The sequence below is a fragment of the Montipora foliosa genome, unplaced genomic scaffold, assembly GCF_036669935.1.
Source record: "Montipora foliosa isolate CH-2021 unplaced genomic scaffold, ASM3666993v2 scaffold_413, whole genome shotgun sequence".
Lineage (NCBI taxonomy): Eukaryota > Metazoa > Cnidaria > Anthozoa > Scleractinia > Acroporidae > Montipora > Montipora foliosa.
The window spans coordinates 683,029-695,000 of record NW_027179716.1 but is presented as its reverse complement, the minus strand read 5'-3'; the positions used below and the strand labels follow the sequence as shown (position 1 = coordinate 695,000).

General features: G+C 38.1%; 1 protein-coding gene and 1 pseudogene across 1 annotated transcript in view; one reads left to right on the top strand and one right to left on the bottom strand.

The window, feature by feature from the left end:
• Positions 1 to 4,190, top strand: part of LOC137988317 (TNF receptor-associated factor 5-like) — a 4,534-nt gene extending 344 nt beyond the window's left edge. Inside the window, exons 1-3 of the mRNA XM_068834351.1 lie at position 1; positions 583 to 763; positions 3,006 to 4,190. The exon at position 1 is cut by the window's left edge and continues 344 nt beyond it. Of these exons, the coding sequence (XP_068690452.1) occupies position 1; positions 583 to 763; positions 3,006 to 3,257 (434 nt within the window). The 3' untranslated portion in view covers positions 3,258 to 4,190. The remainder of the gene's footprint in view (positions 2 to 582; positions 764 to 3,005) is intronic.
• Positions 4,191 to 8,609: 4,419 nt separating this feature from the next.
• Positions 8,610 to 11,637, bottom strand: LOC137988336 (uncharacterized; annotated as a pseudogene).
• Between the last annotated feature and the right edge of the window lie 335 nt (positions 11,638 to 11,972).

The window sequence follows — 11,972 nt, the reverse complement described above, 5'->3', positions numbered from 1 at the left end:
GGTACGGAAATAATTTTTACGTTATCATGAAATGTACACCCTGCAGCACTGCAACATATTTCCCTCGTTAATGTTGCTAGTATCTTTTACTGTCTAGGGCCTGTTTTAAACGTTGCATTTTACATGTGCCGAATCAAATGCAAATGAGCGAAAACAATATATTTTTCTCATTTGCATTAGACTCGGCGCATGAAAAATGCGACGTTTAAAACGGGCCAAACAACGGGAATTAAGTGGTTAAAATTAAAAACTTGTGCAGGACGGTAAGTTTTATTCTTTTTCACTATTTACAAAAGCGCGCGCTCTCATTGGCTCGCTATCTCGGATTATCAGCCGATAATCACCGCGACGGACAAAATGGCTGCCAGTAGTCGTTTTGCAACTGTTAAGTGAAGATGATTTCGTGTTGAAATTTTTTTTTCTCTTTTTGAAATAATCACCTGTGTATTTAAACTAAACAATTATTCGCCTCAGGCTCAGTTAAATATATACTCTTCCTATTGGTCGTCAGATGGAGGCTCCCAACACTCATCCGATTCAAAAATCGTGGAACAAATTTTAAAGTTTGAACTTTTTTTTCAGAAGCCAGATTAATCTTCATTTGCATAATTGCCCAGAGAAAGCCGTGGAATGCCAGGTGCCGGGCTGCAAGCGGGTTATTAAGCGCAAAAATACAGCTGCCCATGTGGTTGAATCAGCTGTGTCTCATTTTCGACTTCAGTCTGGAGAGATACAGCGTTTGCGCCGCGAAATCCATGAAAAGGTAATATTTAATTCCTCCATGCGATAGCATATTTCATTAATCATTCCTGTAAGTAGTAGATAAAATATGAGCGGGAGATCTGTATGGGCGTTTACAATGGCGGGCCGATAGGCGAGCCATTGCAAACGTCCATACAGATCGGACGCGAATATTTTGTCCTGCTAATGCAAAGTATTGTTATTTTAATCAGTAGAGATCTAACGGTATATCAAAAGTTAATGAATACCAATTAGCTGAGCAGGAGTTTGTATCAAAAGTTATTCTACTGTTTAATAATTCAGTTGATTTGTATTGGGGTTTACAGTTGTGTACATGTGATCTGAATACTGTGCTGGGATTGGTTTGCACCCTCATGAATTATTAATACATTTTACAACTGATCATAGGATCGCCCTATCAGGCTAATTTATAACTACAGTAGAACCTCCTCTAAGCGACCTACGAACATGTTGAAATTGTTTCGCTTCTGATGTTTCACAACAGCTACAAATCCTTAAAGCCTTGTAAATGTTAAGAATGAACTGAACATAAACTAAAGAGAATTGGATTGCGAGGATTTAATTTTACAGACCGGTAATTTACATGTTAACAAGCTAAGTGTGAAAAGCAATAGACCTGAGACCACAGAAGAGTCCGTAACTTTTGCGTTGGTTGTTAACGGTCGTATCATCTTGCAAGTGCCAACTCACGCGGCAATTATGGGGTGACCGCGTCTGTTCTTTTAGTTCTATTAGATCAGCAAATCAGCAAAATCAGTCCCAAATTTCGCCTCCTTGAAGATCTGTAGACAACAGAGTATATATATGCATTTCTTCTATTCACGCAGAAAGCGAATTTGGAGAAAACTTCGGTACTTCAAAGCAAGTTCTATCTCTTTTAATAATAACCAGGGATGCGATGCTACAACACCCCACTGATTATCCAATTTCCGCTCTATATCCATTACGTCGTCGCTTACGGGAAGTTAAAAAGCAAATGAAAACTCGCGATCTCCTATACAGGAGGTTCCCAATATGCTAATGTGATCTGTTATTTTCGAAAACTAGGGGAGGAGTTGTGAAAAGGGTAATTGTGAAGAAGAGCTCCCCAAAAAACCTGTCGGCCGACTGTCGGTCAACTGTCGGCCAACAGTCGGCCGACTGTTGCCCAACTGTCGGCCGACTGTTGGCCGACTGTTGGCCGACAGTTGGGCAACAGTCGGTCGACTGTCGGCCAACAGTCGGCCGACTGTTGCCCAACTGTCGGCCGACAGTTTGTGTTATGTTTGAGGCCAAAGTGTTGGCCGACTGTCGGCCAACAGTCGGCCGACAGTCGGTGACCTGTTGGCAACTTGTCGGTAACGTGTCGGTAACCTGTTGGCGGGACAAACTAAAATGATCGTAAGCATTTACTTGTCTATTGCTTCTAAACCACGCGAAAAGAGCTAAAGGCAGTTCATAACGATACCTTGAGCAGCACTTATACTACTAATATGGCTTTTGTCCACTGTTTTAGCGTTGGCTAGCGATACTTGCCCACATTGTAAACATCATTCATACATACATGACATAACATAAGAGGCCGCGTTGCATTGTAGGGCGATTTGAAGGAAAGTGTTTGTCTCCTCTACTAACTACGTATTGATACGTAGCTTATGGTTTTCAGAGTTTTTAGCAGAGTTTTCGATTAAATTATCTTCCAATGCGATTCTTAGATTGTCTGGTGTGTTGTAAATTACGCAAGTGATATATCCCATATGCATCTGATAACAACTGATAACAGTTGATCGGTAAGTTGGTGAAGTCTGTCGAGTCATACATCACCATTACGGAATGTCACGTTAACTGCTCGTTTTTACCACAATTTTTCTTTTTTCTTAACCGATCGGTAACCTGTTGGTTAGCTGTCGGTAGACTGTCGGTAAGCTGTCGGCCGACTGTTGGCCGACAGTTGACCGACAGTCGGCCGACAGGTTTTTTGGGGAGCTCTTCTTCACAATTACCGTGAAAAGATGGTCGGAACGTTTGCTATATTCTCTATTAGAGTTACAACCACCGCAGCACCTTTCCATATCTAACGTGAGAAAGCCATGTATTTTTATTGGATGCTTGATACACCAAGCTCAATTCGATTCTCACGATGAGGAATTTGCCTCGCGAGGTGAATTGCTCACCAAAAGTTCCCCGCACACGGTGAGGAAACGGCTGAGCAAACCGCCACGCTCTTTCCTCAAGTAATCAAACGTTTTCTCTCATATTATTAGAGCAACCCACAAAATCAATGTGGCCCGAAGGAAAAACATTCGGCATCATTTCGATGGACTATAGAGAAGTTTTTGGAGTTTCATGCCCTTCACAGGACCAAGCAAGAACCCTTAACGAGCAAAGCCTTTATTAAAACTGGCCAAAGATGGAGGGGTGTCATCGACAACAACAGTGTGTTCTTACAACTGCGCGCAGCTGCTAATCCTGTAACAGCACATATAAGGTACAACCCGAAAATTTCCAAAACATAAATCAAATCAGGAAACTATTTCTCTTGTTCTCCATTCACGATTCAGAGAGTCCCCAACAGGGGTTTTGGGGAACAAAGAACATGGCTAATTTGAACGGGTAACACGGGAACAATGACAAAATATTTAAGGGAACAAAGGAACATAAACAATTTTAGAGATCAAAAAGCTGGGAACAAGTTAGAAAGTAATTTCGGGAACAAGGGAACCCAAGCAATTCTTTCAAGGGAACAAGGGAACAAGGACCCCCCATCCTACACTGGGAATGGTGATTAACAAAATTATAAACGAACTCACAAAAAGAACAACGTAAAACTTCTGGAAGCGATGATAATGGAAGAAAAGTATTATTCTTTTTCAGCAAGTAAAAATATAATCTTTTGTTTGACTAGGTTTGTTTTGATGCCTGGCGAGCACACCAAGGACAAGATTGTGGATGTTGGACACGTCACTCTTAAAGAAGGGGACATGTGGGGTGCGCGTGTGCCAGATATGAAGAGATTCATTGATGGAAATGGAAATCTGGCCGTTAAATTTATAATAAACTATCTGGAATATTAATTTATGCTATATTCGTTTAATTAATTAGGACTCCATGTAGAATACGCAATTTCATTGCTCCATTTAGTGCATGAACTAGAAGACATCGATTCTTTTTACACATTCAACACACTAAAACTGTAAAAATTGTAAAAATAAAACCTACTAGTCTTGAAACATCTTTCGCTCTTAGAACCTCTTCAGTCAGTATGCTTACACATATTTCAAGAATTTCTTAGTGAGTTGAATGTGTAAAAGGACCTCGACGTTCAAAGTTATTTAGCCATTTATTGAAACCATTTGTTGATGATAACACTCAACAACATCCACGGAAACCACAAGCGACATTTCCTAATGTTACAATAAATTTTTGAAAGGTCGTGAAAAACGAGACAACTTGCGACATCGATTTTCCACGCAACACGGTTAAGTGAGAAATCGACGGCCATTATGTTAGAGCGTTTTCACTCACGACGAGACCAGCAGCCATATTAGATTACTGAAACAAACGAATATTTGCATAAAAATAGAGTTATTCCCTGGATGATTAGTTTGGTACACCATCATGGCCGCCATTTCTTTGCTTTGGAACACCAACATGGCCGCCGTTACTTCATGTGAAAACGCTCTATACGAGTCGATTTTCCAAATATTCGGCGTCCTGCTTTGCGAGTTTTTGAGCCAAGGCGATTTTTAACTATTTTAAATTTGTTTCTAACAGATTATATTCATTTAGAATTACAATATTATTAAGCAAGACCCACCTGTTAATTATTATTGTTACTTGCGTTCGGCGAGCAATAGATCCAAGAAACCTAACCTATATATTAACTGCGATCTAATAGTCTCTGCTGACGAAAGTACCTTCTCCATCTGTAAATTCCAATCAAATAAATGTAACTCCTCTTCTTTATCACAAAGTCTTAGAGACTCACCCTGACCTTTTGATATATATTCCTTCCTTTTCAATGAGATCGAGGAACTAAAACTTTAATTGTGCTTTTCATTAATTTGGTGAAAAAAAAAGGCATTCAAAAAATGTCGTCACCTGCTTGTCAAAGTTCGCAGTGCCCGTGTTAACACATTGCTCCAGTACTTAACCGTTTTCACCAATCTCGGTAATCAAGTCCATGAGAATAATTCGTGTTCGTATTGACGTTTAAATTCGAGCATGTTTGAATTCGTGTACGGATCACTGGTATTTGTGTACGAACATAAGATGTTTGAGATCGAGTACGGATTCCAACCATGTTTAATTCATGTAACTTGTATTCGTATACGGATTACCAACGACGTGTGTATTGGAGTACGGATCGCTGGTACTCGTGTACGGATAGCAATGCGAGGTCTTATTGCGGAAGTCGTACTCGGTTACTCAGGAAAGTATAATGATCCAGGCTTTGTTAGTTCGTGATAAGTTGATCTTCAAAGTTGGGTGAAATTGAAGCCTGGATATAGGGTGCCAAGAGCGTTCGAGTGGACGAACCAAAAATACCTCAAAACTCCAATAATTTAAAAGATCTGATCAAGTGGATTGTTGTTTTAGTATAAGCACATGAAGGTCTTTCAACACACAAGAAATGAGCGAAATCTATTTTTCAAACCAGATCGACCGGACTGCTTTAACAGAGACAGCCTCTTAATTTCTCTTGAATTGCAAGAGTTTTAAAAGAAAACAAGCAAATCCTCAGCAAGCATTTGGAAAAGGAAAGAAGCCATTTCAGAGTGGACTGTCAAAAGCCAGCGAATAGGAATCACGCTAAAATTAGAAATCACAGACGTACTATAGCTCGTGATGTTACAGATCATACTTTATTTATTCCACTTTATCTCTGAAAACGAGATCATTTACATTTTGATGTACTTCATTGAAACACAGCAGCTTCGCTTGAAACCAGATTTGGCTAGAAAGGACAAACTTCAAACAAGATCTCCAACAAATTACCTGTACGTGCACTAAACAAACTTCTGAAAACACAAGCTGGTGATATTTTCCAAACAACTCTAGAGGCACAGGTCAGTATGGTCCCTTAATAACTGTTGCAGCAGAACCCCTTTCAGTGATTCCAATGCAATTTGTATCACCCCCGCTTCAATTTCACATAATTATTTTGTCAAACAACCTATTAATTCATTGGACGTATACCATAAAGTCACACTTATGTGTACAAGTTGTGACAACCAAGTAAATACAGCAACCTTTTTGGGCTTTTCTGAACAATTAAGATCAAACAGAAGAATTTTTGTGGATCATACAGCTATTGAATTGCCTTAAAATTGCCTTAGCTAGCAATAAAAAGTCAGCTCCTCCTTGTTGTAAAAGCCTGCTACACTCACAAATTTTGTAAAACAAAGACAACAAAATATAGTCCAAGGAAACAATAATTTCAAAGGAGGGAAAAACTCCTTGTGCAGGCTTTTACACTGAGGTATTACTGTAAATTAATTTGCCATTGTTTGTATTATAGTACACTTGAACCCCTATTAAGCGGCCACCAAACGGCCAGTAATCAAAGTCCCAATAAGGGCTGTTCTATCGTTTTTACGTGTATTAAGTGGCCAGTTCCCTTTAACTACATTTCTGAACGAGACTAAAGCAACCTTTACAAATTACGTTTTTTATGTGTACTTCTGTAAAGAACATGTACTGTATCTTGTTGGTTCCCCTTTGAATTTTGTACTCCAGCGTTGCTTTTTTGGCTGATTGTTGTCTGACCAAAGTGGATGGAATTTTTATTTTACTCTTGGTGTCGGTACATGGGGTTGTTGTTTTGCCCATTACAGGCTCGCAGCTTTCAAAAAAGGTTCTTGACGCAGTCTTGGTTTACTTTGGCCGGTTTTATAACAGACTGAGGAAACGGTTTGATCTTTAACAGACACCATAGATGGAAATCCAATACACATAGACTGCAAATCAAACCTCAAGTTGAATGAAACAAAATGGCTGTTATTCTCCTTGCTCTGTGTTCTCCATTTCTCGAAAAAGTGCTTAAGCTCCTTCAGCCGTTGGCCACTAGTAGAAGAAATGAGGCACTTATCATTAAACAGCTGGACAACCTTGCTAGCATGCTCCAATTAGGAAATTGCAGCTGATAAAGTATCATTTTCACTGGCCAGAGCTTCTTGGTATTTCTCAGAAAAAATGAAATAATGTACACAAAAATAAGTATCATTTATTAGTATTATTTGTGTTCCATATAGCTTCAAACGTATCAAGAAATGGTCCATTGTTGTGGGTCAAATTCCTCTTCACAGGTCCAAACAAAAGCTTTTTGTTGTTTATTGCGTTTAGGGAATTGTTCCGAGACTCGGTGAAGATGAATTTCAAATCTTCACAAAATTGTCGGCTTGTCAAATTAGCGGCACTAGGGGAGAGGAGTTTGGAAAGTTGCACATTAAGGTGCTGTTAACACAGGGGGTAACCATGGGAGGAAATGCGCTTCAATATGCTTGGTCTCTCAATACGTTTTGTGCATCAGCAAACCAGTTGATTAAATTTTATGAACACGAACTATCCTCGTCGCTGGGTGTAGTCCTGTGGTATTGCGAAAAACAAAAGAGAACAGATTTAATATTGCTCGGCTAGTACAGACAGTCTTCTACAACAGTTGAAGCCTACTAATATTTAGGTTTTGTGGCCCAGTTTAAAGAAATTGAGGAGGAATCTATTTTAGAAAAATAAAGACCTCGCAGAAACTCTCTCACTTGTTCGTAAATAAAAGGAAAAGTGATATCTCATATCAAGAAATGGTCCATTGTAGTGGGTCAAATTCGTCTTCACAAGTCCAAAGAAAGGTTTATTATTGTTGTTATTGACCCCAACCAAAAAACCTGGAAATTCTGAATTTGTTTATAGGATTTTGGATCAGTTGATAATAGTACGCAGCACAACGCCGCAAAATAGTGAAAGAGAACAGATTTAATATTGTTCTGCTAGTACAGATGGTCTTCTACAACAGTTGAAGCCTACTAATATTTAGGTTATGTGGCCCAGTTTAAAGAAATTGAGGAGGAATCTATTTTAGAAAAATAAAGACCTCGCAGAAACTCTCTCACTTGTTCGTAAATAAAAGGAAAAGTGATATCTCTTATCAAGAAATGGTCCATTGTAGTGGGTCAAATTCGCCTTCACAAGTCCAAAGAAAGGTTTATTATTGTTGTTATTGACCCTAACCAAAAAACCTGGAAATTCTGAATTTGTTTATAGGATTTTGGATCAGTTGATAATAGTATGCAGCACAACGCCGCAAAATAGTGAAAGGGAACAAAAGAGAACAGATTTAATATTGTTCCGCTAGTACAGATGGTCTTCTACAACAGTTGAAGCGTACTAATATTTAGGTTATGTGGCCCAGTTTAAAGAAATTTTGGAGGAATCTATTTTAGAAAAATAAAGACTTCGCAGAAACTCTCTCACTTGTTCGTAAATAAAAGGAAAAGTGATATCTCATATCAATAAATGGTCCATTGTAGTGGGTCAAATTCGTCTTCACAAGTCCAAAGAAAGGTTTATTATTGTTGTTATTTACTCCAACCAAGAAACCTGGAAATTCTGAATTTGTTTATAGGATTTCTGATCAGTTGATAATAGTACGCAGCACAACGCCGCAAATGATGTATCGCTCTAAAGCTAGTTTGCTGAAGGCCCGTACATCAACAGAATATTTCCCCTCTTTTGTAACTAAATGGCTGAGAGGAAATTTGTTCAGCAAGTGGATGATGTTGTTCCTTGTTTGATCGTCCAAGTTATCTGGGGTCTCCAATAGCCACCTCCTCTCTTTTTGACGCAACCTCTACGAGCCATTCAAGCTGTCGTTAACCAGCTTTGGAGAACACACCTAGTTTCCCGTTAGATACGCCTATTGTATTGTCTTCCTCTTCTAGGTTGATGGTATTCAACGCTGCATTGTCAGCCCTCTTATTCTGCGTCAGCAGAGTGACTACCTGTGTAACTATGCATGTTTGTGGGCGCTTTCCAAGTGTTGCCACATCAGTGAATATGAAATTCACAGGTACCCCCACTAGCATGGTTTGCCTCACAGTTACACTGCAGTCAACCAGAGGAAGGTTACAAGTTAATAGCTGTTCTCTTGAACAGCTTGCAGAAAACACATCGTAACAAGTTGGTGAATCTGTAAATCGTGTTATATATCCCAGAAATGCTGAGGCATACATTGATGCCAGGACTTCAACCTGGATGAACCAGAAAGGATATATAACATTGGCCTAGTAACTGTATATGAACAACGCTACAAGAAAACCTGTAAATCATGTTATATATCCCAGAAATACTCAGGCATACATTGATGCCAGGACTTCAACCTGGATGAACCAGAAAGGATATATAACATTGTCCTAGTAACTGTATATGAACATTGCTACAAGAAAACCTGTAAATCATGTTATATATCCCAGAAATGCTCAGGCATACATTGATGCCAGGACTTCAACCTGGATTAACCAGAAAGGAATTACAACTTTAGCCTAGTAACTGTATATGAAAATTGCTACAAGAAAACCTGCAAATCATGTTATATATCCCAGAAATGCTCAGGCATACATTGATGCCAGGACTTCAACCTGGATGAACCAGAAAGGATATATAACATAAGCCTAGTAACTGTATATGAAAATTGCTACAAGAAAACCTGTAAATCAAGTTATATATCCCAGAAATGCTCAGGCATACATTGACGGATGCCAGGACTTCAACCTGGGTGAACCAGAAAGGATTTATAACATTCGCCTTGTAACTGTATATGAACATCGGCTACAAGTAAACCTGCAAATCATGTTATATATCCCAGAAATGCTCAGGCATACATTGATGCCAGGACTTCAACCTGGATGAACGAGAAAGGATATATAACATTGGCCTAGTACCTGTAAATGAACATCGCTACAAGAAAACCTGTAAATCATGTTGCAATATTCCAGAAATTCTACAGCACATGGTGATCCCAGGATTTCAACCTGCATGAACCAGATACATGGCATGCTGGTAGTGCATCAATTTCTCTTTTAGTGGTATAATTTCAGACTTTCTTACCAAGTAGTACAGTACCTGAATCATCTCCTCGCAGAATGTTACCTGATTTAACAGGTATGTTTCTGCAACATCTTTGTTACTGCAAAATTGTTTAAGATTCTTCAATGGAAGTGATCGGATGACAATGTCTTCTATATTATCCAGAAACCTGCGTTATGTTGACCCTAAAAACCATAGAAATTTTGTTACAATGCCTATTTACCATCTACTAATGGTTGGAATATTACATACTTTAGTTACCTGTTGATGTGTAATACTACTTATTTACAGTACAGTGCATTTGAAAATAATGCACCAAGTATTAAAAACCAGCAGGTCAGTTAATAAACTGATAATGTAATTATTAGGTATAACATACACTATAAGATCCAATTTTCTATCAAGTATGAAGATAAAGTTTACCTGAGAATGATACGACTTGAATGTTGTGGCGTTCAATGCCACTTTCCTGACCAGGCTTTGCCTTCACAAGGACTCTGTCTCTCCCCTTCATGCTGTCTGGTCCATACACAGCTAAAACAGCATTGCAGTCCTTAAGGCTCCCACACTCATAAGCAAACATGCCCAAGGAACTTAACAACTGCTCTGTGTTTCTAAGCTCACAGTGCAGAGCACATAAGTTGACATCACATAGATCCTCTTCAAGAAGAAAGAGCAAGTCATCTCTTAGCCCCTTCCAACTGCAAAAAAAAAAAGAAGAAAGAGTGCAAGGTTAAATTACAATTTCTTTCTTACCTAACATTAATTACTTTCTAATGCACCTGATGACATATCCTGGACTGGCTAAAAGCCAGTAGCCACAAAAACACTAAAAATTCAAAATGCTACATACATGAACATTTTGTATTTAAAATAAGCATGCAGTAATTATCAATTACAGAAATTTTTTACATCCTCCAGCAAGGAAAGCCTTCTTTCTTTCAATTTTAGTAGGAATATTTTAAAAGGAATACTATTCCACTGTACTCACCCCCCTATATTTGCCTTGCTCTTATGGACACTGGACATGCACATCCCTGCAAAAGAATTACACATAAATGTAATACAGTTTTGACATATTGGTGATACAACAGGGAAAGGGTTTAATGAATATCAAAATATTGGAAGCGCACTCTGTGGATAAATGATACTGACAGTTTTGTTTGTCCAAATAAAGCTGGACTGCAGATTTTCTGCTGCAATACATTTGTAGCCCACTGAATATCAACAACAGTAAATACAAAAAAAATAAGACTGTTTCTCTTGTTATGAAAAATTGAGGAAAACTTGAAATATTCTAGGGCAAGAAACTGATTGTTTGAATGAGTGTAAGGTTCTTCAATTTAACTTAATTATGATAGATAGATATATTTTTTTATTTAAGTCAGCTCATTTTTACAAGACATAAAAGTGAAATTTACAAACAAAAGGAACTAAACACAGTACAGCTAAGGAATATGCAGGTAAGTCTGTGTGTTAAGTTATAAACCTGTGTCGATCAGAGCACCGAAATAACTGAGTTCCAGTCTACTTTGTATTGAAATATTTGGCTCTGGACAGCTGGCTGCTGGTCAAGGTATTTGGTGCTAAAACGTATGACAAATAGTTAAACTTCCAAATAAATGACACCATTGTCAAATGACAGTATGTGATTGGCATCTTATTTAATTATAGGCTAGGTCCTATGACAGTTATAATCATGTGATAACCTACCCGGATAACTTTGCAGTAAACACAACATTCAGGGTCTAACCTCCTCCCACAAAGTCCATCTACATTTTCATCAACATCATCATCTTTTCGCTTTAGAAGCATAATCAAAGCTTTGTAATCAAGAGTAACTGTCAAAAAAAAAAACAAATAGTAAATATTAAATTTTCAGTTTGATATATTACTGTAGCATGATCATCAATAAAACCATTGCCAAGAACTAGAACATTATTGAACGTCTTGGCACCCAAGGATTTGCATGTAATAAATATTAATTAAAACTCTAAAAAGTTTATACAGTCTAGGTATCAGAGTTAAAAAAAACAGAGTATAGGAAAGACTTCCTATAGACTTTTTAAGTCGATATATATATATAGACTAGTATAAACTATATACTATACTATATACTATATACTATAGTATAGTATATATAGACTAGT